General features: G+C 40.6%; 3 protein-coding genes across 4 annotated transcripts; 2 read left to right on the forward strand and 1 right to left on the reverse strand.

Annotated features, from left to right (window-relative positions):
- Positions 1–4,381: 4,381 nt before the first annotated feature.
- On the forward strand, positions 4,382–5,888 carry LOC122148906 (proteoglycan 4-like). Its single transcript, XM_042777231.1, has 3 exons — positions 4,382–4,615; positions 4,745–5,143; positions 5,844–5,888. Exons 1-3 carry the CDS (start codon positions 4,382–4,384, stop codon positions 5,886–5,888), a joined length of 678 nt encoding a protein of 225 aa, XP_042633165.1.
- A 1,230-nt stretch (positions 5,889–7,118) lies between these two features.
- LOC109113390 (insulin-like growth factor-binding protein 3) lies at positions 7,119–20,206 on the forward strand. 2 transcript variants are annotated; one of them, XM_019126190.2, is made up of 4 exons: positions 7,119–7,737; positions 13,081–13,364; positions 13,529–13,648; positions 19,453–20,206. In XM_019126190.2, the coding sequence occupies exons 1-4, from the start codon at positions 7,380–7,382 to the stop codon at positions 19,459–19,461; spliced, it is 771 nt and encodes a 256-aa protein (XP_018981735.1). In that variant the 5' UTR covers positions 7,119–7,379; the 3' UTR covers positions 19,462–20,206. The 2 variants fall into 2 exon arrangements, with proteins under 2 accessions (XP_018981735.1, XP_018981733.1); XM_019126188.2 differs by having other exon boundaries at positions 7,129–7,737; positions 19,448–20,206.
- A 3,354-nt stretch (positions 20,207–23,560) lies between these two features.
- On the reverse strand, positions 23,561–26,909 carry LOC109094644 (insulin-like growth factor-binding protein 1). Its single transcript, XM_019108368.2, has 4 exons — positions 26,381–26,909; positions 25,489–25,646; positions 24,879–25,007; positions 23,561–24,650 (listed from the first exon to the last, which is right to left on the reverse strand). Exons 1-4 carry the CDS (start codon positions 26,754–26,756, stop codon positions 24,525–24,527), a joined length of 789 nt encoding a protein of 262 aa, XP_018963913.1. The 5' UTR covers positions 26,757–26,909; the 3' UTR covers positions 23,561–24,524.
- Between the last annotated feature and the right edge of the window lie 527 nt (positions 26,910–27,436).

Here is a 27,436-nt window from a genome sequence, read left to right on the forward strand (position 1 = left end):
CAAGAATAAAAAAAATAGTTCAATTAATAGTTGATATTCAAGTAAAAATGTATTGTTTACTCAGTATTTGTTTTATGCAGTTTTATGCTTATTAGAGTAGCGTGTTGTTAGCTTAGCAAAAAGCCAATTTCAAACCCACAAAATACACTGAACAATTAAAGCAAACTAAAACATTTCCAATACCAACATGGTAGACAATTCAAAAGAAGTGTTATTTGTGTTATGCTGCCTTGGTAGAGAGTTCCAAATCGGTCACTTATGAGGTTTCATTGAGTGTTTCAACGTTGCCTTAGAAGGCAACTGCCTATGTAGGCAGTAGGCAACAAGGCAGCTAGAGCTGTAGTGAACTTAGCACTTGCAAGGTGTGTGTGTTTGTGTTTGTGTGTGTATGTGAATGTGAGCATGCGGTGAATGGGGACAGTGTTGGGCTAAACCTTTATTGGGCCTGTTCCATCTGTTTTGGCTCATACTCAAACCATGCAGTGCGAAGTCATGCTCGGATCTCACACATTCCTTCAGCTTTATATGCTCTATACTGTGCGCTCACTATTTCCATCTTCAGGATTGCTCTCACAGAAAAGCTTTTCCAAAAATAGAGCGCAGCTCAGAGAGCTTATCGCAAAAACACAAAATGATTATGTTCAGCCTGCTTTGCTTTTGATATTTCTTAAAGTGACAAACCACCTGTGTGTCATGCCTGCTTTCTCTAAATCTGTCTGAGCTCCCCCCATTTCCATTCTGATCTCGCTCTGTAGCCTAGCAAAAGCAAATCTTTTCTGCTACCCCCCACTCATTAGCTTCACTCTTTTTTTGCTGCTGCAATAGCCGAACAGCGCGTGATTATAACATGGTGGAATTTGATCTCTACGCTGTTAAGTCACATGCTGTGACTGTAATTATTCGTTCCTAAAGAGAGAGAGAGAGAGAGAGAGGCACAACAGAAGAACAGAGCACAAAAACATTCAGGACATATTCAGTTCTGGCCTGTGAGCACAGTGAGCATTTGGTTTCCTTCCTGGTTGAATTACAGTTGCTATCGAAATCTGGAGAGGTTTTGGGAAATGTGCCATGGAAAGATGATGTTGTTCTTCACAGGCAATGAGTTTGTTTGAGCCAGATCTGAAAAATAATGTCTTCATGAGTTTAGATTCAATGAGGCCATTTATCTGATAATGTTGTTTACATTTTTTAGCCTGCAAATGAGCACAGAGCCCTCGCATTGAATGCTTTCTTGGCTCACAGTGTGTGAGAGGCATGGTCGTAGATTTGGCCATGTGCAGTGCAAAACAACTATTGAATCTACAGTACAAGTATTGTATGTTTCTGTGCAGTATTTATATTTTATATGCCTTTATAACTTAAATGACCAGTTTCTTAGGTGCTCTTTAGAATGCGTTGTTTATTCTTGGCACATTCGTTCTGGCTTGAACGACTGCAGATCTAGTCAGCAGCATGTTTTTAGTTTATGTTTTAGAACCACAATGTTTGATTTTACAATTAAAATCAATTTATGAAAAAATTAAAAACACTTTAATTTATTTTGTACTGTACTGTGTACTTATTGTTATGTTTTAAATATATAGAAATAAAAACAATTATATGAATAAAAACAGCACACTTAAAGTTCCTTAAAGTATTTAAAGGTGCAAAAGGTGATTGTCTTAAGAAACATTTTTTGTTATGCTGGTTGAAAGTCTCTTTGCGTCCCGACAGCAATCATTAAGTTAAGTGGTCTATATGTATTTATATATTCGATGGAAGGCGTAGGACCAAGAAATGTTCGTCCAAACAAAATGTTCGGTCCAAACATTATGATAGGCTTTCTCACCTGCCTGTCAACATATGTATTTGCATACCTCAGTCTGCACACCCTGTTCGTGCAGATAGGATACGTCATCAGCACATTCATGTACGCTGTGCAGACAGAGCGACAATGGCAGGCAAACATCAAAAACCTGGCCTTCCTTCCTTCCTTGGTATTGTAGTACTGTTACTAACAGTACTGTTAAGTTTTCTCACCGGTGATTGACACATAATCTATTACCAGAATGTTGCCTCTGGTCATCTGGTCTGTCCGCGTCCATGTGTTCAGGAGGCGTAGTTTTGGATGGCAATTTGCAGGGAGGGTGGGACGTAAGCTTTCAGTGCTATCAGGCTAAAGTTAGCATTTTCCAAGATCTCCTACATTTTATATAAATACATGCAAAATACAGTGGGTATAGAAAAGAATCACTCCTCTTTAAAATAATCACATTTTGTTGATTTGCAGCCTGAAATGAAGAAGTGAAAGATATAACACCAACATGTCAGAAAAAAAAAAAAAAAAATTATAAATCACTGAGTTGGAAAAAGGAACACCCCTCCTAAAAATGACTTGTAAACTCAATCAGGTGTAGCTAATCACCTTCTCAATGGCACACAAAGCCGTTTGACTTTCAACTGTGATCAGCTGTGGTCATTTTAATTAGCAGTAGTGCAGCTGAAGCAAACAAAAATGGGTGGCAAGGCACTGTCAAAAGATCTCCGGAATAAAGTTGTGGACAGGCACAAGTCAGGAGATGGATACAAAAAAATAAATAAATTCAAAGGCTTTATCAATGCCTAGAAGCACAGTGAAGTCTATTATCAAGAAGTGGAAGGCATTTGGTACAACACAAACCCTCTCTGGATCAGGACGTCACTCTAAACTGGATGAAAGAGTCAGGAGGAAACTGGACAGAAAGGCTACCAACTCTGAAGCAGTTGCAGAAATTTATGACAAAGAGTGGTCATCGTGCGCATGTGACAACAATATCACAAATTCTCCACAAATGTGGTTTGAAAAAGCCAGTCCTCAAGAAAGGCCACATGCAGTTACAACTGAGCTTTGCCAAAACGCACCTTGAAGATTCCAAGGCAGATGAGACTAAAATAGAATTATTTGGCCTCCAAACAATACGTCTAGCCTCCAACACAATTCAGCTCACTATCCAAATAACACCATTCCTACAGTAAAGTATGGAGGTCGTAATATCCTGTTATGGGGTGTTTCTCTGCAGCAGGGACTGGAGCACTTATCAGGATAGAAGGAAAAATGGATGGGACAAAATACCATCAAATTCTTTAGGAAAATCTGCTTTCTTTCTAACATGACAATGACCCAAAGCACACAGCAAAACTGACCACACATTGGTTGAAGGAGAAAGAGGTGAATGTCCTTGCATGGCCTATAGTCAGAGCCCAGACTTAAACCCCATTGCAAATCTGTGGAATGAATGGAAGTGTCATGTTTCTGTTATGTTCTGTTTTGGTTTATATTTCCCTATGCTTCTGTCTCCTGATTTGGTTCCTCATAAGCTTCCATGGTTTTTGATAAATTAGCTCCACACCTGTTTCAGTTTTTCCTTATTACGTTTCTAGTATTTAAGTCCTGTGTTCTCCTTTGTCTGCTATTATTTGTGTCTACGTGTTATGCTACCCCAGCTCCTGGATTCCTTGTGGTCTCTCTGTGGATTATAATTAAAGACTGTTTATTATATTTCTCCTGCATTGTTCACCTTGTTTAGCACAGTAGCGAATAGCGGACCCTCATTGTGAGTAATTTTGGCGGCATTTTTCTTTCTTTATGGTTTTGTTTCTTTCTCTCCACTCCCGGAATGGATTTACCAGCTGTCCAACTCCTGTGCCTGCAGCAATGAGACCGTTCCTTTGAGAATCATACCCGAGACTTTTTAGATCTGGCATGCTTTACACACTTTTCCGACAGTTCGCTCTCGATCTTTTATATTATCAGCCTGACCGAGCAGTGTAGGGCATGCTTCCTAGCGAACGGTCCTAAAGGAAAATAGACTGTTTTTCTCCATTTGCCCCGCTGAGGAGGATATCTCTAGCCCCACTCCAGAACCGGAGACCAGCCAGAAATCACCACGCTGCTGCACGGAGAACTCGCCAGAGCCCACCGCAGCCACAGAGCCCGAGCCCGCCACGATAAAAGAGCCAGCGTTGAAAAGAGCGACAGAGCCTAATATCAACACGGAACCTGAGCACGAAAATACAACTGAGGTGTGTTAGCCGACAACACTGTGTATCGACGTGGGAGTCTTCATAGGGATCGAGGGCTTGGAGGGAAGCCCCGGCCACACTCCCGACACTGAGGGTGAGCTGCGACTGGCCTCTGGGAGCTATTATAAGAAACTTTTATGGTTTTGTTTCTTTCTCTCCACTCCCGGAATGGATTTACCAGCTGTCCAACTCCAGTGCCTGCAGCAATGAGACCGTTCCTTTGAGAATCATACCCGAGACTTTTTAGATCTGGCGTGCTTTACACACTTTTCCGACAGTTCGCTCTCGATCTTTTATATTATCAGCCTGACCGAGCAGTGTAGGGCATGCTTCCTAGCGAATGGTCCTAAAGGAAAATAGACTGTTTTTCTCCATTTGCCCCGCTGAGGAGGATATCTCTAGCCCCACTCCAGAACCGGAGACCAGCCAGAAATCACCTCGCTGCTGCACGGAGAACTCGCCAGAGCCAACCGCAGCCACAGAGCCCGAGCCCGCCACGATAAAAGAGCCAGCGTTGAAAAGAGCGACAGAGCCTAATATCAACACGGAACCTGAGCACGAAAATACAACTGAGGTGTGTTAGCCGACAACACTGTGTATCGACGTGGGAGTCTTCATAGGGATCGAAAGCTTGGAGGGAAGCCCTGCCCACACTCCCGACACTGATGATGAGCTCCAACTGGCCTCTGGGAGCTATTATTAGGAACTTTTGAACATTTTTGAGGACAATTTGATTGACTGGATTAGAGAGGTTGTTCCCAGTTCCCCTGAGCCTCTATTGTCTCCTGAGTCTCCGCTGGTTCCGTCCAGCTCTCCTGTGTTTCCTGAGCTTTCTGTGACTCTTAAGCTCCCACCCAGCCTCCCTTTCCCACCTCCTCTAATGCCAGCCAGTTCCTCAGTCCTATCTCCGCTGGTTCCTGCCAGTCCCTCAGCTCACCCTCAGCAAGCACCATCTAAGCACTCTGATCCGCCTTGGGACTTCCAGTCTCCAGCTCCACCTACTGTAGGCGTGAGGATCCCCAGTCTCCAAGTCCTGGACTCCACCTCGGTCCTTCAACCCATTGGCTCTGCCTTGGCTCCTGGCTCCCTCGTCTCCAGCATGGTCCATCATCCCACTGGCTCCACCGGGCTCCCTCGTCCCTCCAGCTCCACTTTATATTATAAAGTGGCAATGCTATCAGGGATGTGTTGTTTTCTACAAGACTTCCTGAGTAATGAAACAAATAAGACAATTTATCTACTCCCTTCTCTCATTCTCTACGTCCCACTCCAGAAACCGCTGATGAAACCCTGTATTAAATGATTGTCGCAGTGACAGCTGTCATATGTGACACACAGCAGAGCATGAAGGACAATTAATGATTTACCATCCCACTCCACATCCCACACTCATCAGCTAGAGGAATGTGAATGAGAGACAGAGTGTTGGAGACATGCTGACACTCAAATAAAGAGTGCGAGAGTCAGATAGATTATAGAGGATATTAAGAGTAAGAGACGCTTAAAATGTAGGCCCGAAGTTTGGCGTCCGTCCTTTGGACCACAGCATTTTCAATAAACATTCAGCCAGCTGCAATAATATTCATAGAAATAAACACTTGCACACACCGACAAACAGGCACTTCTAAATGCGATCAAATGATTTTGAGAAGTTACACGTTTACTGGCTTGCACTGATAAGGAATCATCTATACAATCCTAGTCAATAACCTGTAGTCATGGATGACAACATGAATCACTATCTTATCAGATTGTACAGTCATGGTGCAGGTTGATTTTCGGGTCTCTGTCCCTCTGTGCAGAAACAGTGGAGACCAGAGGAGAGCCCTCACATGCAGATTCTCTAAACGGAAGGCATTCATGAGGTGTACAGACAGACAGACAATAAGAAATCGAGAGCGGGAGACCAAGGGAGAAATATGCAGAGTCTTAAGAAAACTAATCTTAGTAGCAGAGGGTGCTGTTAGTGGGGTTGTGTGTGCTGGGGGGTATTTCCTTACCCCCTCTGCTTGTTTTCAGTGGGCCAGTCTCAACACTGGTGTCTGCAGGCAGGCCTGTTGGCCTTTATTTTTCCAAAGCTGGAGCCACCGAGCTGTACAGCCTGTACAGACTTTGTGTTATTACAGAGCAGAGGCAGGAGGGGTGTTCAGCGCTGAAGCAGCACAATCCAACATCCAACCCACACTCTAATCATCTCTTACCACCCAGTGAGAAGGAAAGATAGACCGAAAAAGAGAAAGAGGGATGGACAGATGCAGGCCCATTGCAAAAATTCACGGGTCAACATTTTTCTTCCCCAGGCCCAATGAGGAGTCACAAGGGTCAAGGTTACTAGTTGGATGGATGAATGGATGGTGGAAAGTTGTAAATGGTCAGTGAAGATTCTGTATGGATGAATGGGCTGATCTTGGTAAAGCAGGTGTCATGAGGCTGCTAATGCCTGACCACCCAAAGTGCATTTTCCACATTATTCTGCAGTGTTAAGAGAGTTCCTCTAATATTCATTGGTGGAAAATGGTCTGGGCTATTTTTTTTTGTTTGTTTGTTTGTTTGTTTTTTACATTTTGTATGCATAAAATAGAGCAAATCTTACTATAAGTCACTGAGACCATTGTATTAAGTCTCTACTGTAATTTTTTGTTCTAAATGTAGAAATCTTGTGCACACCTTATTTGCTGTCTTCCTGGTGTTTATCTTGTTCTATTATTAACTAATTTATTTTTGTCTGTTTTGAATGTACTGTGACCCTAAAGAGGACACATCCAATCAGTAGAATGTCATTTGTAGCTGGTAAAAAAAAAAAAAAAAAAAAAAAAATAATAATAATAAATAAATTGCATAAGTTAATGATATTTTTGATGTGCATTATATTTTAGTTAGATTACCTTTGCGACGTCAGGAAGTGTTTTTAAGTGCGACGCGCTTTCCAAGTGCCCATAAATGACAACAATGACCGGTTCAAAAGCGCGCGCAAGATTCCCTGTTTTTCACCCATCTCTTCTGTTGAAGGATTTCATTAAGGATGCGCGCGGTCCCTTAAGACCAAGACCGGTGACTACATAATTCATACGGGGGGAGTGACTTAGTGCCCGTGCTTTTCCTGCCTGTATAAAACCTGAAGTTCCACTTAAACTCACTTACAGATGGAGAGACCCAGCCGCTTAGTTTACAGTCTAGTCAAACCGACGTGACAGCAGCACAGCCGAAGCGCCGCTACTTTCCCAAGGCATATGTTGAGAGCCCAGGCTTTAGTGTAATCATATATTCAGGTGAGGTGATCTGACGCACCGTTTTTTCCACGCATCTTTGAGTGTGCGCGCGTTCAGCCCTTCGGCTCCATGACGGGACTGTGTGCGCTCTGCCTGACCGCGCTGCTCGCAGCATTCGCCCGGCTGGCTGAAAGCGTCAGCCCTGTGGTCCGCTGCGAGCCATGTGACGACGGGGCGATGGTGCTGTGTAAACCGCTGCCCCGGGACTGCGCCGAGCCGGTAAAGGAACCGGGCTGCGGGTGCTGCATGACTTGCCCGCTGACCGAGGGCCAGGCGTGCGGAGTGTATACAGGGCGCTGCGGTAACGGGCTGAGCTGTCAACATCGCCCCGGGGAGAGCAAACCTCTGCAGGCTCTGCTGGAGGGTCGGGGCGTGTGTGCGAAGGCATCGGACAAAAAGCACAGCGGCAATCCATCGCACGGACACGGTAAGCGCGCACGGTTTGTCTGTTAATAATGTACAGCCTTCATTTCACCACTCAGCGTGAGCGTCTGTTAGTGTGCTGTGTGTACGGGCAGTGTGCTGTTTATTCAAAGACTTTAAGGGGGATAGCCACCCAAACGCCAAAGACTGTTTAAACAAAACTTTTTGTCATATACTTGCGATTTTATACATGTTTAATAAATTACAAATAATGACCGCAATTACGTTACATAGATGTAGGGTCTGACACACACTCAAGCAGCCTACTGTTGCTATGGTTACGTCTGAATGCGAAGGAGATTTATTCAGATGTGCATTTTTGACTAACCTGTAATCTAACTTTTTTTGGTTACTGAAACGTTGAAAACATTTATACATACAGGTAAGCATATAAAAAAGCAATTAAAATGCTCTTTTAGTCAGGCTAGTGTATTGGATCAACATGATAAAGACCAGCTTAGCTAGGCTGGGATATTTTTTTCAGCAGCAAAGCCTTAATTAGTGGGGTCAGACACCCAAACCCCCCATAATTTACAGCCTGTGTATGTGTGGTGTCTTAAACATCCCAACAAGCACTATCCACACTGTTGGGCGTATGGCCTCTGTGCTCAGTTGTGTATCAGTATGAGTTTACTCTGCTGTGCATAACATGGTTAATATGTTCACAGGTTAATAATGCTGCTGCGCTCATGGCCAGTCTTTCTCTCTCTGTAGGGAGCTGGGGAGCTTTTTCATTGACATTTCATTAGATGCAGCACATACTCACAGCTTCACTGCACTCATGCCACTATATTCCATTCTATTTAGAATAGTTATTCTTTAGACATTAGCATCTCCAAACAGACTTCATTGGTTTATAGCTGTTCTAAAAATCATATGTACTATTGAGAATGCAATATGCACAAGGTTTTAGGGTTGTAGGTTACTCCAGACAAACAAGATCAGCTACCCATGTTTACATCCTGATATGTATTTTCTACATTACAACATGTTCTGCTTGTGTTTTTATCACATTGCGCTGGTAATGCATCCCAACAGGTTATTTTCTGCCTGATGAGATATTGTATTTTTAAACATGACTACTGGTAGGTCATCCTGAGCAGGTAGGTCAGAGATTCTGAACACCGGGATGACGCATCGACCTCCGGTAAGAGGCAGTCGTCATGAAGTCCAGCCACCATGAGACAGCCCCACACTACCACCGTTGTTCTTGAGGTTCAGCGCTACAGCAGCCTCTCTATGCCGTTTTATGTGTGTGGTGTGTATGTGTGTGTGTGAGAGAGAGCCAGAGATGAAGAGAGAAACAGCTCTGTGTATCTGTGTGTGTGCACTAAAATTTGGCTTCACCAACCCAATCGTTAAGAGTGCCACATTCATTTATATATAGTTCCTGCAGAAAAGCAGAGATAACCGTTTTGTGAATGATGCTCTCTAGCTATTTACTGGCTCAAGAACTCCAAGCTCTCCATTGAGAGTGTCAAGAAACAAGTGAAACGAAAATGCTTGGCCTTGGCCATTTCCAAGTGAGCGAGCTGAGAATAGATCTAGCACCACCTGTGCCAAAGATTTTATTGTGCATCTCTTAATACGCATTTATTAGCTTGCACCTAGCCAACACATTCATCCAAGTAAATTCCTTGAGAGAGGAAAGGCTGCGGATCCACACAGCCAAAATAAGTGGTGTTCTTGGTCATAACTGACGTCAAGCTACCCGACTGAATTTGTTTTTACCCTCTCTAGTTATTTGACAGAGCCGCAGTGGTGTGTTGAAGCAATCAACCATGACATTGTCACACACACAAAGGCTATTGTTAGGACCCAGAGTCACTTTTAAAAAGCAGTTTGGGGGCGCCAACTGTTTTACAGTAGTGCCTTACCTCATGTTTTCTCCCTCTGCTGCCCTTTCATTTGAGCCCATGCTGCTTTTCAGTGCTCCTTTCCCATCATACCACACTTTATGGTAATTACACACTCTGGCCAACCAGAGAGCAGGGCTCTATTGGCATGGTGTGCGTGGCTCCGCCCCATGGCCCTGCCACACATGAATTATGATATTTTTGCAGGGCTTGATTGGTCTGGTACCAGTGTGGCCCAGCGTGATTCTGGGTGGGAATGGTGGCGTAGCAAGAGCAATGAAAGATCATGAGGTTATGAGTTATGACGTTGTTTGTACGTATGCAGTTATATACTTAATTGTGCAGAGGTGGATTCGCGCTTGTCCCGCGCCTCGGTAGTGAAATTCACCTGCCGTGTGCCCAGTCACTCATTTTTGCTTTTGAGAAGATTCACATTCTGCCCGTTTTGCCAAAATGCTAAATTGTTTGCTCATTTGGGATTGAACAAATACATGAGTTTGAGTAACTCAAAACGGGCCACTGGGTGCAGGAACAAGTCCTAAAAAGTTCTAAAAGTTTACACTGGGATTAAATATTGATGTTTTTCAAGTTCCTGAATTAGATTGGCATCCATTCTCTTCCTCTGTCCTGGATTTGTTTATGTGAGAGGTACGCTGGGTCATGCAATGGAAGCAGGCTGCAACATGTTGCACATGTTGTTAACCGTCATTATATATTATATGCGGTCATTACAATTACTTATCTTGTTCGAGTTGTTATGTTGCAGAAGTTGCTGTTGTTGTTGTTGTTGATGTTATGTCATAGTCAATGAAGGCATAGTTTACTTCTGGTTTGGAGAGCAGCTTCCATGGTTACAGAGGAGTGTTTGGTGTGCCACAAGTGCGCACTTACTCACATACACTCACATGGAAAATCTGTTTTCACTTAACTCTTCCACTCTGCTGAACTCTGTCCACTATCTCTACAGTTCTTCACAATATTCAGATCTTTCTGACTTGTGCACCTTCATCTATCTCTCGATGCCAGTCCTGTCCCACCACCCTCTCTCCCAGTCTTTCTCTCTCACTTTCCATATTTAATGGCCCATTTTGTTTGTCTTTCTTTCTAAATATCTCTTTCTTTTCTGCTCCAGCTGTTTATTAGTCTCTCATTCCTGCGACAGCTCTGCTTTGTTTTGTACGGCTGAGTAGAGACTGAATATTTATTCAACAGACAAGAGCTGTAAAACCCCAAGAGGACAGCATGTTTAAACAATGCCATAATTCATCTTCGCCCAGCGTTCTCTAGGCATTTGTTGAAGCTGACAAATGCACTTCTCGCTGGACCCGTTACTGGTCAACTACTTATGCTTGCATTTGAGAAATTACCATGCAGTTAGTAAAAACAGAAATAAGAGTGCAGTTTGGGACGTCATGTCTCAAGTGCTTACATTTTGTCCACTATAAATGACTGCTCAAAGACACATTTAAAAGAGTGATGAAGAATCAGTGTCGGCGACAAGCTCTCTACATTTAGCTTATTGGCAGAGGTTTTCTTATGAAAGTGACATACAAGAGCAAATATTTTGTCTGGGAAAATGAAAGGGAATTTGCATCAACATCTACTTACTGTATCCTTGCTCAAAACATTTCCTAACCCCATGGTACCTAGAAGTATGTCCAAGCTGCTCTTTTCCATAAAAGGACTGGTTGGTTAATGGACATGGTCATGCTTTAAAAGGGGACCATACAAGTAGTCTATATGACTTAAGACCATGACTACACTGGACGTGAGCAGTGCAACGCGACAAAATACTATAGAACCCATTATAATCAGTGATGCTGTCTGCACTGGATGTGGCGCGACATGACACATCCCCGTCAGTAAACTGCTGCCTTGTTCAATTTATGACATACTGACACGAAATTCAAATGATTTGCAATGGTCGCTTTATTGCATCCAGTGTAGACAGACTTCAACTGCTGCAACTGCTGCGTGTTAGTGCATAAAAAAGGCATACAAATGTTTTCTGGGAGGAGCAGAACTACTTCTAACTTTTTTTAAAGCGAATAGAACCACTATTTGCTTTAAAAAAAAGCTTTCAAATCCTCTTCATGTTTCTGCACATTCCACCTTTGCACCTTCGTGATACTGTAAATATGAGAACCAATGGAAATTGTATCAGTGTGCTATGTTTTCTACTGTACGCAAGCGAAGAAGTTCTTGCATATACTGTCTGAACATCTCAAAACATCACACAAAGTGTAATCACATTTTTTAATTGTCACTGCCGAAAGGAACACAGAGCCGTGGATAATCAAAATCGTCTTTAATAAATCCAAAACATAGGGTAAATCCACACAGGGAACTGGAGAAGACACACGAACACAATATAGTAGACCCGACAAAGAAACATGAGGCAGACTACACATTATATACTAGATTTGACGATGGATAGACAGGTGTGGGGAATAAACTAATAATCAAACTACATGAGGACAGGAACATGACCAAATAAGGACAAACATGAAACAGAAACAAGGGCAAAACACACACAGACAACCCAGAAATCCTGACATAAATTTGATAGTCATTGGTAACCATCCACTTTCATTGTATGGAAAAGAACTCTTATAATGAGTCTCGTAGTTAAACGTAAATAATAATTAAGTGAAATAGGGATGTTGATACAAATGCACTAATGATACATCTGAATGTTATTTAGTAGGATAAGTATAGGGTTCACATATTGAGGAATGGCATGGGATGAGAGGAAAGGACATTTAAACCACAGTGAAACCACATTTGCATTGAAAAGCTGGAAGAGAATTAGCATTTTCTAGCCATGGGTTCCCTCTGGAATTTCCAATGGTTTTTTAGAATAGTGGTTGTTCGATTTATGAGTGAAATAAGGCCTGTGGTAAACATTTTTTTGGTTAAAAATTACACAGTCATAGCTCAGAACTGAATTTGGAAGCTTCTGAGTTTTTAAAAAAAAAAAAATGTTGCTAAATAAGGACTACAATTACCACAGGGTTGACGAATCGGACAGCCATTGTAGTCTTTATGTAGCAACTTACATTTTAAATAAACACAACAACTGCGCAATTCTGGTTTTAGGTATGACTCACTACTTTTCAAGTAGTGTTAGCCACATTAAACCTTACTCATAAATCGAAAACCCCAACCCATGAGAAATTCCCAAGGGAACTGATAGCGAATTAGCCATCTGGAATTGCCTACAAATTGACGTCATCATTGAACTACTGTATGTCATTAGATGTTTAGGTTTATGCAATTCCAGGGCTGTCCAATCCTGCTTCTGGAAGGCCGCTATCCTGCAGAGTTTAGACCAATCCTCATTAAACACATCTAAACCAGTTAATCAAGGTCTTCAGGATTGCTAGACATTTCTTCATGTTGGGGCAGGACTGAGCTAAAGTTGTACAAATGCTGCTTTTGTTAATTGTCAGATTGTACTTGTTTATTAATACACTTCTCTTTTGATTCAGATAACCCTGAGGAGGAAGGAGAGGAACATATCTCCAATGATACCAGGGCAACAGGTGCGGGGGGAGCTGAGACAGTCCAGGACACAACAATTGTTTCCGGGGACACACAGGGAGGGCCGAGGATGGCAATAGAGACCATAGATCCTATGCGGCACATCAAAGAAGAGATAATCAAAAAAGAACAAACCAGGAAAGGGCAGACCTTTAAAGGGGAACCAGTTTCCAGTGGGGTTCATACAGATATTCACAACTTCAGTCTGGAGTCAAAGAGAGAAACTGAATATGTAAGCACTCACTGTTCTTCCAACAACATGCATTTTTAAGACAAAGCATGTATTGGAGTGGAGTACATTCTATTCCCAATCTCCTTGTTTGTGTCTCCAGTCTCCTGACATGTTTGTAAGTAGGATATTTCCTGTAATTCTGCATTCTCTGTGTGTTTGTACAGGGCCCGTGTCGTCGGGAGATGGAGAGTGTTATGAAGATTTTAAAGATCTCAAATGTGCTGAACCCAAGAGGCTTCCACATTCCAAACTGTGACCAAAAGGGTTTCTACAAGAAAAAACAGGTAATTACCTTTTACCCAAGTGCCTTGACTTGCCTTGCCTTGATCTTTTGCAAATGCTTTGTATTTATAGTCACTTACTTTGCACCAATTACAGGGCCTATCCCCCATTTGGCTAAGTACCTTGCTCAAGGGGGAAACAGGGATCCTATTTTTAGGCCATCCTTACCTAGGATCAAACCTGTAACGTGTAATCAGTCCAGTTTCTCAAACTATTATTCTACCACCATCCATGAATGAAGACGATAAGTTAACTGTCATGGCAACTGTCACAACAGTATTGGAAACTGGGTGGGGGCCTATTTATATGTACATGCTGGTTCTTGAAAGTATCTGTTGTTTCCTCAATTGACAGGGTGCATGACTGAGTCTGAACAAGGTAGTTGGTGGGGGCAAATGCAATTCTCGGAAATGTGTGAGTCACCCGCAAACCCCTATTAAGAACATGAGTCAAAGGGCCTTGTCTGAATGGCCCTAATGAGTTTGGGTGAATTTGGGGATTATTTGTTGTTGTTTTTTTCAAAATGGAAAACCACTCTGACAGATACCACAGTGACCCCAAAGGCCAAATGACAACACCGTGGTTACTGTGAAAAGTAGAGATAGAGATGGAAAGGTTTCAAAAAGAGGATGAGATTTAAAATCAGTGTGAAACACATGTTGCTTAGGAGCTGCTTCATGCTGAATCTACAGAGTATGAAGACTACCTTTGTGCACTGGAGCGCACTGATATGCGCATGTATACCCGCACACATGCTTAATAGCATGTGGTTCTACTGAACCCATTGAAGGGACCCTGGGTTTTTGGAGAAAACAGGCTGTGCTCTAGGGCTAAGATCTTAGAATGAAGAGAAAGTGATAAGTTAAGGTCTCAAGGTCTCAGGTCTCAGCAAACCCTTAAGGGGAGAGACAAGGATTTTGCAGATGGTTTGCATGAGTGCCTAAGAGAGGTTCATAGTGGCACCTGTAACAAATAAAGTTTTGGCGACCATTCTTGTGCTTTGTCAGTAAGTGTAAGTGCAAATCTGGCTTTACCATTTTCCAATCCTGTTCCTCCCCTTTGTACTCTGCTGTATGTGACTATCCCATGGCCATTTAAAATCTATGTTTAAAAAGAAAGGACAGTGACAGGTTAACAAATCAACTAATCAATCTCTAGAAGTTGGTTTTACAGTGACAGCAGGAGACATAACAAACCAGCAAAATACAAACTGTATACTTGAGTGCAAACAACATAATAAATTCAAGCCATGCCACATCCTCTCCTGTATCTGGCTTGCACAAATATATCCTAGTTTGTTTTGTAAGATCAAACCCCTGTGCTTGAATCTCTGGTAATAGTAGAAGAACATCTGTATGAAAGGCTGTGTCCATACATGAGAGTGTGCTTGATGAAGATCAAGCTGATCAGATTCCCTTCATATTGACTCCAACTGAAATTCCTTTGCTTCCATCGTGGTGAGCTGAAGCCTGAATCTTGGTCGACCCTGAGATTGCAGTCATTCATTTTTATTTTGGCATTAAAAATAAACTTGCACAAACTCCTGTGCATACATACTCACACAAGTGAACTGTAGATGTCCTGGATGCCTGGGGGTCCCTACACTCCCCGGAATAAGATCTGTAATGGGAGCGTTTGTATATATATGTGGGGGTATGTGTGTCTGAAGGCCATTCCTGGGGATAGCAGAGTCCAATCCATGCTAATTTTAGCCTTGATTATATGAATTGGCTCAGTGTGTTAGGCCCCAGTGCCGCCAATCCCCCCTCCACCCTTCCCAATCCAGACGCATCTCACCCAGGTTACTGTACTTCTGTGCTAAGCTGGAGCATTGCTTGGCCCTCTGATCCACTGGTTTCCCTAGCTCTCCCAGGGCCAGGCAGTCCACTTAAGCTCTCATGCTGAATAGGATCTTAGTGATGCGGAGTGAGAGACTAGAACAGAATGCCAGGAATTGCTGGGAATGATCCAGGGTGCACATGCTATCACTCAAACACCAATACACAGATATGGTCAACCATGCACAAAACACATACAGTACACGTATTTCATACTACACTTCGCAAAGACACAGGCTTTTCCAAGATATCAGTTCCCTCTGATTTTGACTTGGAGGCTCTGTTGATATATATTCATACTTGTTATTTGTCTAGTGTCTGTGCTTGCAGTTGCACCAAAATGACTATATAATGATCATGTACTCCAGGGGCAGCATCTATCCCAAACGACACACTACCTAACAGACACAAACACACATGCACACACTGCTCGTAGTCTGGCAAAGAAAGCAACCACCGGTCTAATTCACATGCAGTTGTTGCATTCACATATTGTGTATGTGTGTGTGTTTGTGTGTTTTATGAGTCTGTGTTTACCCTTTGGCTGCTTTTAATGCCCTTCCGCCTTCCTGCTGCCCATAAGGGCATCATTATGGGCCAACGTTGACTGAGACTTGCTTTGTGACACACTCACACACACACACATATACATACATATAAAAAAAAAAAAAAAACAATACAAACTTTTTCAATCAAAAAGACAAAAAAAAACAATCACACACACAGAAAACAAAAACAAAAACACACACACAGACATACAGAACAGTTAAAAAAACATATACACACAGTTTCTCCTTCTCTTACACAGACATTCACATTCACACGGGTCTATTGTGTTGCAAACTCCAGAAATAGCACACTGACAGGGGTGTGCCCCGCACCCTACATATACCTCTCTGTCTTTCTCTGATACAAACACATACATGCGTAGACATGCAGTAATCAATCATTAATCATGCCATGTGTTTTGAGGGTATGTACAGTATTGTAATGTGTGATGTACTTGACTCTCTGGTCGTATGGGATGCCAGTTAGAGTATTACAACATGTCTTAACTAGACATTCACTATGTTGTTATGTGGAGCAAGATTTGGGACTAATGAGATTTCACTCAGGGGCAGCAAATAAATAGAAGTTGCACATTCAACCAATTGTCTTGTTGCTCATTGCGTCTGATGCAACAAAAACTTTGATTTACATGAAAGATATCACATTTATTGCCTGGTTAGCTCACTGCAGTACAATGAAATACTTTGCTTTAGTCATTATTAGTCCCTCTTACATCAAACAGAAAGCATCCTGTGTGCCTGTACAGTTTGAATGGAACATTCCCATAATACATAGCAGCTCAGCAATAAGTAGTTTCTTGCAGGGCTTAATTTGTGCCGGAACAAGCAGGATCCGGATCCACCTCCACTGGAATTGGATCCAGCACCTATTTTAGTGGGTCCCCCACCTCATATGCCCCTGGAAGAAATTGATGCAATGACCATATGTTTGATGAATATGCAAGTATAATGTTAACGTAGTCAATAACTTGCAACATTTTAAAAAGTACAAAAGGTAACTGTAATGCATTAATTATAAGGAAAGGCACTTTTATATCTAATATACATTTATAAGCGAGGATAGTGACACACATTTTTTATTTATTTATTTATTTCATACCATTTATTTATTCCATTTATTTATAAATTAAGCACTGGCTTCCTGTATACTCATTCTTTCTCTTTCATTCAGACTCAGACAAACTCATAACCAAACAAATAAAAAGTCTAGTGATATGTTACTTATTTAGGCAAATAGAAATATTTGTTATAGCAAAAACATCGAGTGGGTGCAGAGACAATTGCATTTGAAAGAATGAGTGTAACATTTGAAGCAGCCCATTGTAGAGGCCAGGTTTCATTCCTAGACTGCCTTGTTCTGCTCGAGGTATTTTAATTTGGTACTCTTTCAATAAAACTGCTTTTGATCTCTCTCTCTCTCTCTCTCTCTCTCTCTCTCTCTCTCTCTCTCTCTCTCTCTCTCTCTCTCTCTCTCTCTCTCTCTCTCTCTCTCTCTCTCTCTCTCTCTCTCTCTGAGTCATCCACTCCTTATTCGCACAATGTCTGTTTATCTTTCTTTCTTTCTTTCTTTCTTGTTTGTTACCTCCTTCTTTTCCCTTGTGTCTGAAGGAATAGATTTCCATTAATGAATATACCACCCTAGGGTGTGTGTGTGTGGGTGGGTGGGTGTGCATGTTTGTTTGTGTGTATATGTGTGTGTTTGTGTTGCCTGTGTAGTATAATAAGCTCCAGATGACTTTGAGTTGATGCCAGTTTCCTAAAATAGTCCTAGAAGCTCTTTAACAGTCCATGGCAAATATTTTAGCTTGGTCAAATTTCAAAAAATCACTTTTAACTGTTTTTATGAACACATAATCACAATTTCATCAGCAGCAGGCTGACAGAGACATTTAAGCCTCTCATAAAAGCAAAACTGGGTTGAGTGTGTTTGTGGATTTTTGTGGATTTTGATATTCACAAGTTGTCAAAACTTGCATGTAAACAATCAGCAAAGGCAAACAAAGGAAGTACACACTGCAGATAATTTTACAGTACTGTATGTGTGTACACCTCTGTACACACTGTGTCCATTAAATTCCCCTGAACCATATAAGATAGATTGTTTGATTCACTGATTTTTCTGTTTCTCATAAACACATAAACACACTCACTGTGAATCGCAGGCATGCATTCTTCCAACTTAGATGTGATGTTTGACTAGCACATGTCTCCAACTCACTGCCAAAGGAGAGAAAGACGAGCATGAGAGAAATAACTACACTCAATCATGAGATAGGCCTAAGCATATATTGCTATTCATCATGACATTAATTCTTAGTTATTGTGATGGTAAAACATTTAAAGTTATAGACTATTCATTTTTTAAAGATACTTTTAGATAACTATTTAAAATTAATACAATCAGGCTGCTTGAGGGATCCATATCAGATAGCAAATACACAGAAGTGCTAATCACAACTAAGAATATCTTGTTGTAGCTAATTAAAAGAGCTTTTCTTAACTATTTATTACTAGTGCTAAACTAGTAGACTAAAGCCCAAAGCATACTTTTTTTTTTTTTTGATGCAAACGCTTAGCATATGCGTATTTCATCCTTGTCCAGTGTTTGCGCTATTTCTTTCCAGAAGTTATGAGCAATAAAAATGTCTTTAAACTTGTTTAAAATGAATTCTCTCACACAAGTGCGTGCTCAGTTGTCTGTTGTCGTTGATGTTTCCAGTAGTTTGTTTCTGATGCTATTGTTTTTCCGTCTCTTGTTCTGTTGTTCTAATTAAGAAAATTCGAGTACTATACTGATGATGAAATGTATGTACATGTTAGTGTACACCCATTACACCCTAGTGTACACGTAAAAATGTGGTAAAAAAAATGGTAGCTTGTTAACCAAAAGCTAACTGAAAACAAAGCTTCTGTAATGTAATGTGACATGTGAGGTCATTTATCTCCATTACGAATAAATACACAGTAAATCGATCTTCTTTTCTATAATTTCAGGCAAATTGTGAATTTATCAGCACATGATACTGTAAATGGCAACATATCATAATCAGTGCACCTTAATATTAAGTTACAAATTACAAAAGAGAAAGTATTATTGTGTATACTGTATGTATATATTAATATTTCAACAGATTTCACTTGCTCTGTCCCTCTATTCCTTACATACTTCCCCTTGAATCCCCTCTGGCATTTCTTTACCCCAATCTCTCTCCCTCTTTCGCTCTCTGGCTCTAGTATTCCTGTTACTCTCTCTCACCTAAGTGTGATGAGATGAGAAATATGTGTTTATGCCACTGTCTCTTCCATTTGGAGCATGTTGTCTGTTTTGCATATACCTGTCCAAATATCATATGGTTATGCATTTCTCTTCCTGTCTCACCCACTCTTCCCACAGTGCAGTCCATCTAAAGGGCGCAGAAGAGGTTACTGCTGGTGCGTGGACAAGTATGGACAACCCATACCCGGCTATGATGGAAAGGAGAAAGTCCACTGTATTAACATGGAGACAAAGTGAAGGGGAGGGAGAGGCAGAGCGGTGGAAACATGGAGACAGAGAGGGATATCTCCCCTGAAGAACCACATGAATACAAATTCAAAAGTGCTGTCCCAAAGCTGACCTCCCACTTGTATGCTGAGGCATGGACTCACGTGACCAGCAACTCACTTTACACTTCAGGAGAGTGGGGAGAATGAGAAGAGGTGTCGTGAATGAGAGAGTGTCGTGTCTTCAGTTTTGGAGTGTATCCTGAGAGGGAAGTGTGAACATAGTCAAAAGTACAAGCAAATTTTAACTCCGTAACGGCATGCTAAGTCTGAGCATATGTACTCTTGTGTACGTGAGGGACGTTGTGTACTTGTTCTGTCTCTCTATTCTGCTGCAGCGTGTATTGCTCTCTGCCAGCAGCTCTCTCTTAGTCCCACTTCCTGTTTCTGCCCTCCTGGTGTAGGGTCGTTTAAACTGGGCATGCTCAGTGGCACTAGGTGGCTCTAGCCATAGACTCCATCTGAAGCACAAGCACTTCATGCACTTTGGCCCCTCCTGAACACGTACTCCAGCCTGTTACTACAGCCAACAGATAAATAAAACTATTCGTCCAATTGTAAACGATTCTATACCAGGACATACTTAGATGAACACCCTTTTTTTTTTTTTTTAAATAAATGAATATCGTATATTGGACACAGAGCTGTTAGCTTGTGTCATCAGGACAGCACTGATATGCTCCACGTGGGCATTATCTCACATTCAAAACATCATGAAGCACTTTGAATATAAGAGTGTTGCTTCAGTCGCTCACTATCATTGTCTATCACATTTCTAAACGTTTGCTCAAAGCATGTATCTTGCGCGACGTCTTGTTTATGGGTTTGAATGTAACCGTAACGCTACAGTGCCCTGAATTACTGCTGCGAAATCAGCGTAGCTATGGCAGTTTGTGAAATCCATGCCTTAACAAAACCTATGCGAAAATGTGTTGCAGGTTTTTTTCACCCTCTGTCTCTCTAAACATCAATATCAATCCCAGTTGGAAAGCTACAGGCTAACATGGCGACCATGTTGGATAACCAGGGCTTGTGTTGTTGTCTCAAAACTGACCTCCTGAGAAAAGACTTGAAAGGTGGAGGGTGCCAGAGAGGTAGCCCACACATTAGCTTATTAGCATAGCATCGACATAAAGCTCACCCATTTCCCAAACAGCTAAACAAGACAAACAAAAATGTTTGGTGCTACACCTTATCTGACTTGATTATGGGGAAAGAGCATAGAAGTATGCTAAGCTATTAGCCCTTCCTTACCTTGTGATTATGACTTGTAAACAATTTTTATATGAATAGATATTTTGCTTCAGGCCTGCTAAATGTCTAAAGAGGCATGTGAACTTTATGCTAAAAAGATTATTTATCCAAGAAAGAAATATAAGCTGATCCAAACTATGTCTTTGAGAACAATTCAATGACCTGTTGATTGCACAGTAGTGAAACATAGAACTCAGCATATTTTTGGGAATATAATCACTAAAGTCTTTTGTTTTGTTGTTTATCTGTAGAGCGGAGTACAATGTGTCTTTTGTTAGCTTAGCAAAGATGCTGTCCTCGAATCGTTTTGTGTAAAAACTCTCTAGTTTGAATCTTCAGGTTATGTAGGCCTTCTATGGTATGAATTAAGCTAAATCTAAGCTTAACTTTAGCTAATCTAAGCTAAAGTAAAGTGAACGCTAAGAATAAGTAAAGCTGAGGCTAAGCTTGTGTTTCAAAGAACATCAAGGTCAATGTTCAAGCTAGTTGATCTTCAAGAAAGCTTGCCACCCTCATTCTGTGCAATGCCAGGGTCTCTCACCCGCAAGTCACTTTTAAAGATCCCTCCGTTCACGGGTAATTGCTTTTTGTTTGTTTGTTTTTCATTTAAAATTTTGATTCTTTTAAAAGATTTTTATGTTACTAAACTAGAAATCATACAGCTATCACTTTCTTCAAGAAAGGAAATGTTTTGGTTCAAATATAATTTGTATTTAATGTCTTTTTTTTTAATAAAAAATGTAAACACTTTTATTTACACAATGACAGACTGTAATTTCACAGCTTCTACTAAATGGAATTGGAATTTTAAAGGCATTGTTCACCCTAAAATAAAAATTCTGTCAATTTGAATTTGTACATGGGTCAAAGACGAAAAAGTGTTTAAGCATAAAAAAAATTGTAATACTGCTTTAAACTGTTGTAGTTTTTCCCCCCAAAAATGCAAAAATTTTCTGTTTTATTTAATTGCAATTTTGTTTTTGTTTTTCTGAGCAAAAAATAAATATCATGCATTTTCCCCTGATTTACAGAAGACACCCAGTAAAATGTCATTCAGTGTAACAATCTCGTCAGGCATATTTACAACAAAAATCAATTTATAACATATTAAAAGACGAATTACTTTCATTCCAAATACTAATGAGTTGTAATTTTACATTTTTAACATTTGCCAATATCCTAGGTTTTGCCCATTGGTCAGTAAGAATTTTTTACTAATTTAAAACACAATAAAATTTAGTATGCTCCATTATTCTTTTAGATATTTTAATATGTACACGTCAGAATAAGCATGTTTGTTTGAATTTTTGCATAAATATTGTGTTACACTGAATGACAATGTAACATTATTTCAACCAAATTTTGACATTTTATTCTCCAAAAACTTATTTGAAACCTTAAAAGTAGACATTTTACTTACATTTAATGTGCTTTCTATGGACACAAAATCACTTTTGTACATTTCTTTTGATGCGGACATCTTAACGTCTTTGACCCACATACAGTGTAAGTCAGTGGAGTCCAGTGTTGTTCGACTGTTTTGTCAGTTCAGCTGACTAAAGCAGTTCTTCAAAATATCTTCTTCCACAAAATAAAGATTTGCAATGACATGAGGGTGAGAAAATAACAGGTTTTTGTTATTTGTGGGTGAACTATCCCTATAGTGTTTAAGTCAGATTAGTTTTTAGTATTTGGTGCTCATTCATTCATTTTAGATAAGGTGCCTAGTGTCACCGTCAAGAGTTTCAAAACAATGGTTCTTTCATATGCTGGCTACAGTAATTTTGTCATTAGTATAACAGAGTGCCGGGGGCAATGGAGATTTAAGATCTTGTGTGTAACAGGGTCAACATCTTTGAACTGCTTCATTTCACACTCTAGCTTGAGCCCCACACAGGTCATTACTCCTCAAATCTACACACAGAGACCCCATTCACATTAGCATAGTTATTCGCTTGTCCAAGCCATGTAAGCGCAGCCAATTCTCAAAAAAGAAGCTGCGATGCCACAATTCATGAAATGAAATCGCTCATATAGATGAGGTCAAACACTCAGGAAGGTACTTTTTTTCTCCCAACTTAATTTTAGGTGTCCGTAATGAATTCTAAAATTCTATGAAAATACTAATCGCAAAACCACAAACAAGGTGGTACAATTACTTGCATGAGGTGTTTGTGTGCTACCAATCAAGTAATTTAGACACCCACAATGTCAAGTAGGGCTGGATATTTCCAATGAAGCAACTCTCCTGCGGTTTACAAAAATGAGATAAAGGTGTAAAGGGTGGTGTTGCGGAGGCTGGTCATCAGGAAAAAGAGGAGGGTGTACCGCTGGCTGGCCAGCAAAAACACAGCCCAGGTCAAAGGCACCATAGAGAGAGTGGAGCCCGGTTCCCCAAAATACAGAGCTAAAGTTAGTACACCCCATTTGAGATTACCACGATAAGGACACACATATGCGCACACATAACACGGTTCTGCCTGCTGGCAGTTTTAAATATAGACTAGACAGAACATAATCAAGCTTGGCAGGAGAAATCAGGAGAGAGAAGTAGAGATTTTTGCACTTTGTGGTTTGTGTTAACCATTTTCCCATTATGTTCAGGTGTTTTGTCCTGACATTACTAATTGAGTCTGATTCGGTTTTACTTCATAGTTCACCGCATCTTCTCGTCTGACCCGAAGGCGAGTTTAAACGACTGACACTGAGGTGCTTGTAAAGATGATTTATTAAATAGTTATTTTTTGTTGTTGCTGTTGTTGTTGCACACAATGACTTACAATTACAAACTATGAAAAATATATCATACACATGAGCGACTGCTTTAGAGGGAAGCAACGTCTGAATCTCTTTTTCTCATCCCTTAAAAAAATAATAAATGGACCACAGTATGTAGACAACACAAATATGATCGACAAATACAGCAAGACTGTAATCTCACTTTGATCATACAGACAAGTCATTTACAAATGCTTGATTTAAAAAAAAAAAAAAAAAAAGCTCTTAACTTAAAAGGCAGAGGTAGGAACAGGCAGTTACCCGTTTCAAAAGCTGTGAAGATCAATGCTTTTGCACGTAAAAAACAGAATTGTGGGGGAAAAAATGATTCCCACTTTTATGCCCATCTAATATCAAAACAGCAAACCAAAAAAAAAAATCATCGTAAAATATAATAATAATAATAATAATAAAAACATATACAGTATAAAAATATGGCAATGTATGGACAGTGACAAAGAGGTTTGGTCATGCAGTGCTTTTTTCCATATCATTCCTTTCCAACAAAGCAAGCCTGAAGGAAATTTAAGACAAGAGAGACAGTCATCTATATACAGCAAATATACAGATTTACACCATACAAAAATATGTATAAGGCATAAGGAATAAATATTCTTATCCAGATATCGAAATGAATACATTCAGCTTAAATAAATAAGTATGGGTACTTCATGTAAAATACATATTCATTTTCTTTACAGAAAAATAGATTTTCTTTTTCTTTTCTTTTTTTTTCTTTTCTTCTTTTTTGGTGAGTTTAGGGAGTTTACGAATCAAAAACAGTGTACCTGAATTAAATACCACCACTAACAATAAATAAATACTAAGATATTTAAAAAAATATATATAATGATAAAAATCAGTGGTATAATATGTATGTGTGAGAGAGAGACAGATCAGTGGTTGAGTTCCTCGGGACACTCGGCATCTGCTGGCAGGTCACTTGATCCCGGAATCTTCTTTCCGTTCCAGGATGACACACACCAACACTTCCCCCTCTGTCCATCCAGAGACGATTCACACTGCGAGGAGGACAAGACAGAGCGAGCGAGCGTGAGACTCTCTAGAAACACAAGCTTGCATCCACAGCCTAGTTCTCAGTGGAGTGTGGTTCTAACACTCGGCCGTCATCACACGTATATCATCATGTTGATGAATATCACACATTAAGCTTTAGATCCCAACACACAAACTCTCAATGTGAAATCAAGACGTTAACACATACTTGCACACAAGGCTCTCCTTCTTACCTGTTTGACTTTATAGAAACCGTGCTTGTCACAATTTGGAAGGTAGAACCTGTTCATTTTGTCTCCAAGTCTCTGCTGTGATTTAGTGATCTTGTCAAGGGCTGTCTGCAGTTCAATATGACAAGGACCCTAGAAAGATCAAATATAGTTATTTAAAAACATGTTTGAAATAAAACCGTTTTTTAAATATTTCTGCAAAAAATAGACGTTCATTTAATGGTTATGAATGAGGTTTTAAAATAAAATTGTTTCAGTTGTTTAAGAAATTATTATTATTAGTGTTATTATTATTATTATAACAACCGCTACTTCCAATAATAATGAAAACTATTATTATAAATAATTATTAATAATTTTTATTGTTTGTAATAACAATAATACATTATACCAACTTTTTATTTTATTCAATAATTTCAGCATTTTAATTATTACTATTATTATTTCTTTATTTATTTAACACAACCTCAAGACAAATTATTTTTGAAGAAACCTTCTGCTGCCCTCTTGTGGCCGCACCTGGTACCGGAGTCTCATTTTATTTCCCTAACGAAACCTTTACGCGTCTCTTTCGGATATAAATATCCATTAAACTGAGGTGCTTTAAGCTCACCTGCTCCACGAGTTTCTTGCGTATTGCGTTGACTTTGGCCTTCATGCTCTCTTTAGCAGTGATGACCCGCGGGTCGAAGGGCTTGCCGTGTCCGGTCACGAAGACCGCTGAGCTGCCCTCATTCACTGCTGTTGGCCCGTTATGAGACTCAGGGTGATCTGAAAGGGGGGAAAAACAAGAAGAGCATTATTGGCGGGGTTGCATGATCATACCTTCTAATTCTGAAGATCTGAATAAATTATTTTCCATTTGTAGTTTTCAGTTACCTACATAGGCTACGGGTTTTAACTTGGTTTTTAAACGTCTCGTTAATGATAAAAACTGATAAATTGGTCAGAGCGCATATTTTCACGATAAAGGCTCTAAATGAAAAGAACAGATGTCGCGTTCACCGGGGGACGTAACCATAACAACGTAATGTCGCTCACGCGCTTTCCGTTCAGATTCGTTTCAACCGGTAAATCGATGCAGTGTGACAAGTCTTATCATTTCAGTCTATAATTTCTTTATAGATTTACATACCACAAACGTTGTGTGTGTGTGTGTGTGTGTGTGTGTGTGTGTGTATTGTTTTTTCTTCTTCAAAATATAGGTTACTAATTGACGCTGGCGTCAATTTGCATTGCGCTATACGAAACTCGACAGATTGCGCCCTTTTACATTCACATTTAATATATAACAAAACAGATTTAAAATGCATTTTTTTAAAACTCAGTTTCAGTAGTCGATCCTACTGTTCGCCATTTATTTATTATAATATTAAATGCATATCTGCACATCTAAAATATCCAAGTGATTAGTTAACGCTGATGAAATCTCCCCAGCGGTTGAATCAGCGAGATGACACGAGGTCTATTATGATGCACAGCTACAGTGCAGACAGTGCTGGTACCTGGCGTGTTGTCGCTTTGGTTCTGGTCAGGTTCGGGGGTCTCGGTGCACACCGCTTGTCCTCGGGTGAGCGCGTGCAGGGGTCGGGCTTCTCCAGGTTTGGGCAAGCAGCGGAGCCCGGAGCCGCAGGGCGCAGTGTAGATCCCGCACGAGTCTCCTCTCTTCAGCGCGCAGGCGAGGCAGCAGCCGCAGCCCGGCTCTTTAAGCACCTCCTCGCAGCCGGCATGCACCGCAGGACACTCAGCTAGCCGCTCCGGGGAGCACGGGGCGCAGCGGATTGGTTCCTGCCCAACCACTGGAGAAGCCCGGAGCCCCGGCGCTGACAGGAGTGCGCTGAATGCTGCCACCCAGAAGAAGTTCAGAAGCAGTCTGTTCATCCCAAAGCAAGGTTCAGAATAAATAGATAAATAAATAAATATCGGTTGAAGTGAAATGAGGAGTTCCTCGCTGGCTTTGCGCTCTCCAAAATGACTAGCTCTCTCCGGGTCGCCTCGCGGTATTTATACGCGCACTGGGTCCCGCTGACACGCTCATGTTTGACGCATTGGTAATATCAGTGATTTCTTAAATGATCCCCCCTCTGCTCCCATTGGCTGGTGGAGATCCAGTCCGAGGTGTTTCCTTGAACACAGCGCGTAAAATGCGTCACTGTTTGTGTCGGAACATTATGTGTATAATAGTGAAAACGTGCTACCCAAAGTATCATATCGGAAATAACAATAATAATGTGTCTTCCTAATAGATTCAGTCCAGCAAATCGGCATTTGCAGAATAAATAGGCCTATACTAATCACTTTGAAACGGATTTAATTATTTGTTTTAAAATATAGACATAGATATTTATAAATGAGGATATGCAGTGTTCAATAACCACTTGTACTTCAAAATGTGCTTTTTGTTAGAAATCCTTGCAATCTGAAAACAATACGTTTTTAATTTAAAATGATTAAGCAGTTTTTATTTAAACAGTATATTAAATAGTATATTTTTGTCGAAATTCTGAATGCAAATGCACTATTAGAAAACGTAATGTATGGAGTTACTGAGACAAACAAGC

This window comes from Cyprinus carpio, chromosome A20 (assembly GCF_018340385.1).
Source record: "Cyprinus carpio isolate SPL01 chromosome A20, ASM1834038v1, whole genome shotgun sequence".
Taxonomy (NCBI): Eukaryota; Metazoa; Chordata; class Actinopteri; order Cypriniformes; family Cyprinidae; genus Cyprinus; species Cyprinus carpio.

Coding starts and splice junctions, on each gene's coding strand:
- LOC122148906 (XM_042777231.1), top strand. CDS start 4,382: ATGGTCCTAAAGGAAAATAGACTGTTTTTCTCCATTTGCCCCGCTGAG. Junction 4,616..4,744: donor AGCACGAAAATACAACTGAG/GTGTGTTAGCCG, acceptor AGCTATTATTAG/GAACTTTTGAACATTTTTGA. Junction 5,144..5,843: donor GCTCCCTCGTCTCCAGCATG/GTCCATCATCCC, acceptor CCCTCTGTGCAG/AAACAGTGGAGACCAGAGGA.
- LOC109113390 (XM_019126188.2), top strand. CDS start 7,380: ATGACGGGACTGTGTGCGCTCTGCCTGACCGCGCTGCTCGCAGCATTC. Junction 7,738..13,080: donor CAATCCATCGCACGGACACG/GTAAGCGCGCAC, acceptor CTTTTGATTCAG/ATAACCCTGAGGAGGAAGGA. Junction 13,649..19,447: donor GTTTCTACAAGAAAAAACAG/GTAATTACCTTT, acceptor CTCTTCCCACAG/TGCAGTCCATCTAAAGGGCG.
- LOC109094644 (XM_019108368.2), bottom strand. CDS start 26,756: ATGAACAGACTGCTTCTGAACTTCTTCTGGGTGGCAGCATTCAGCGCA. Junction 25,008..25,488: donor GCAAGAAACTCGTGGAGCAG/GTGAGCTTAAAG, acceptor TGATCTTTCTAG/GGTCCTTGTCATATTGAACT. Junction 24,651..24,878: donor GTTTCTATAAAGTCAAACAG/GTAAGAAGGAGA, acceptor TCCTCCTCGCAG/TGTGAATCGTCTCTGGATGG.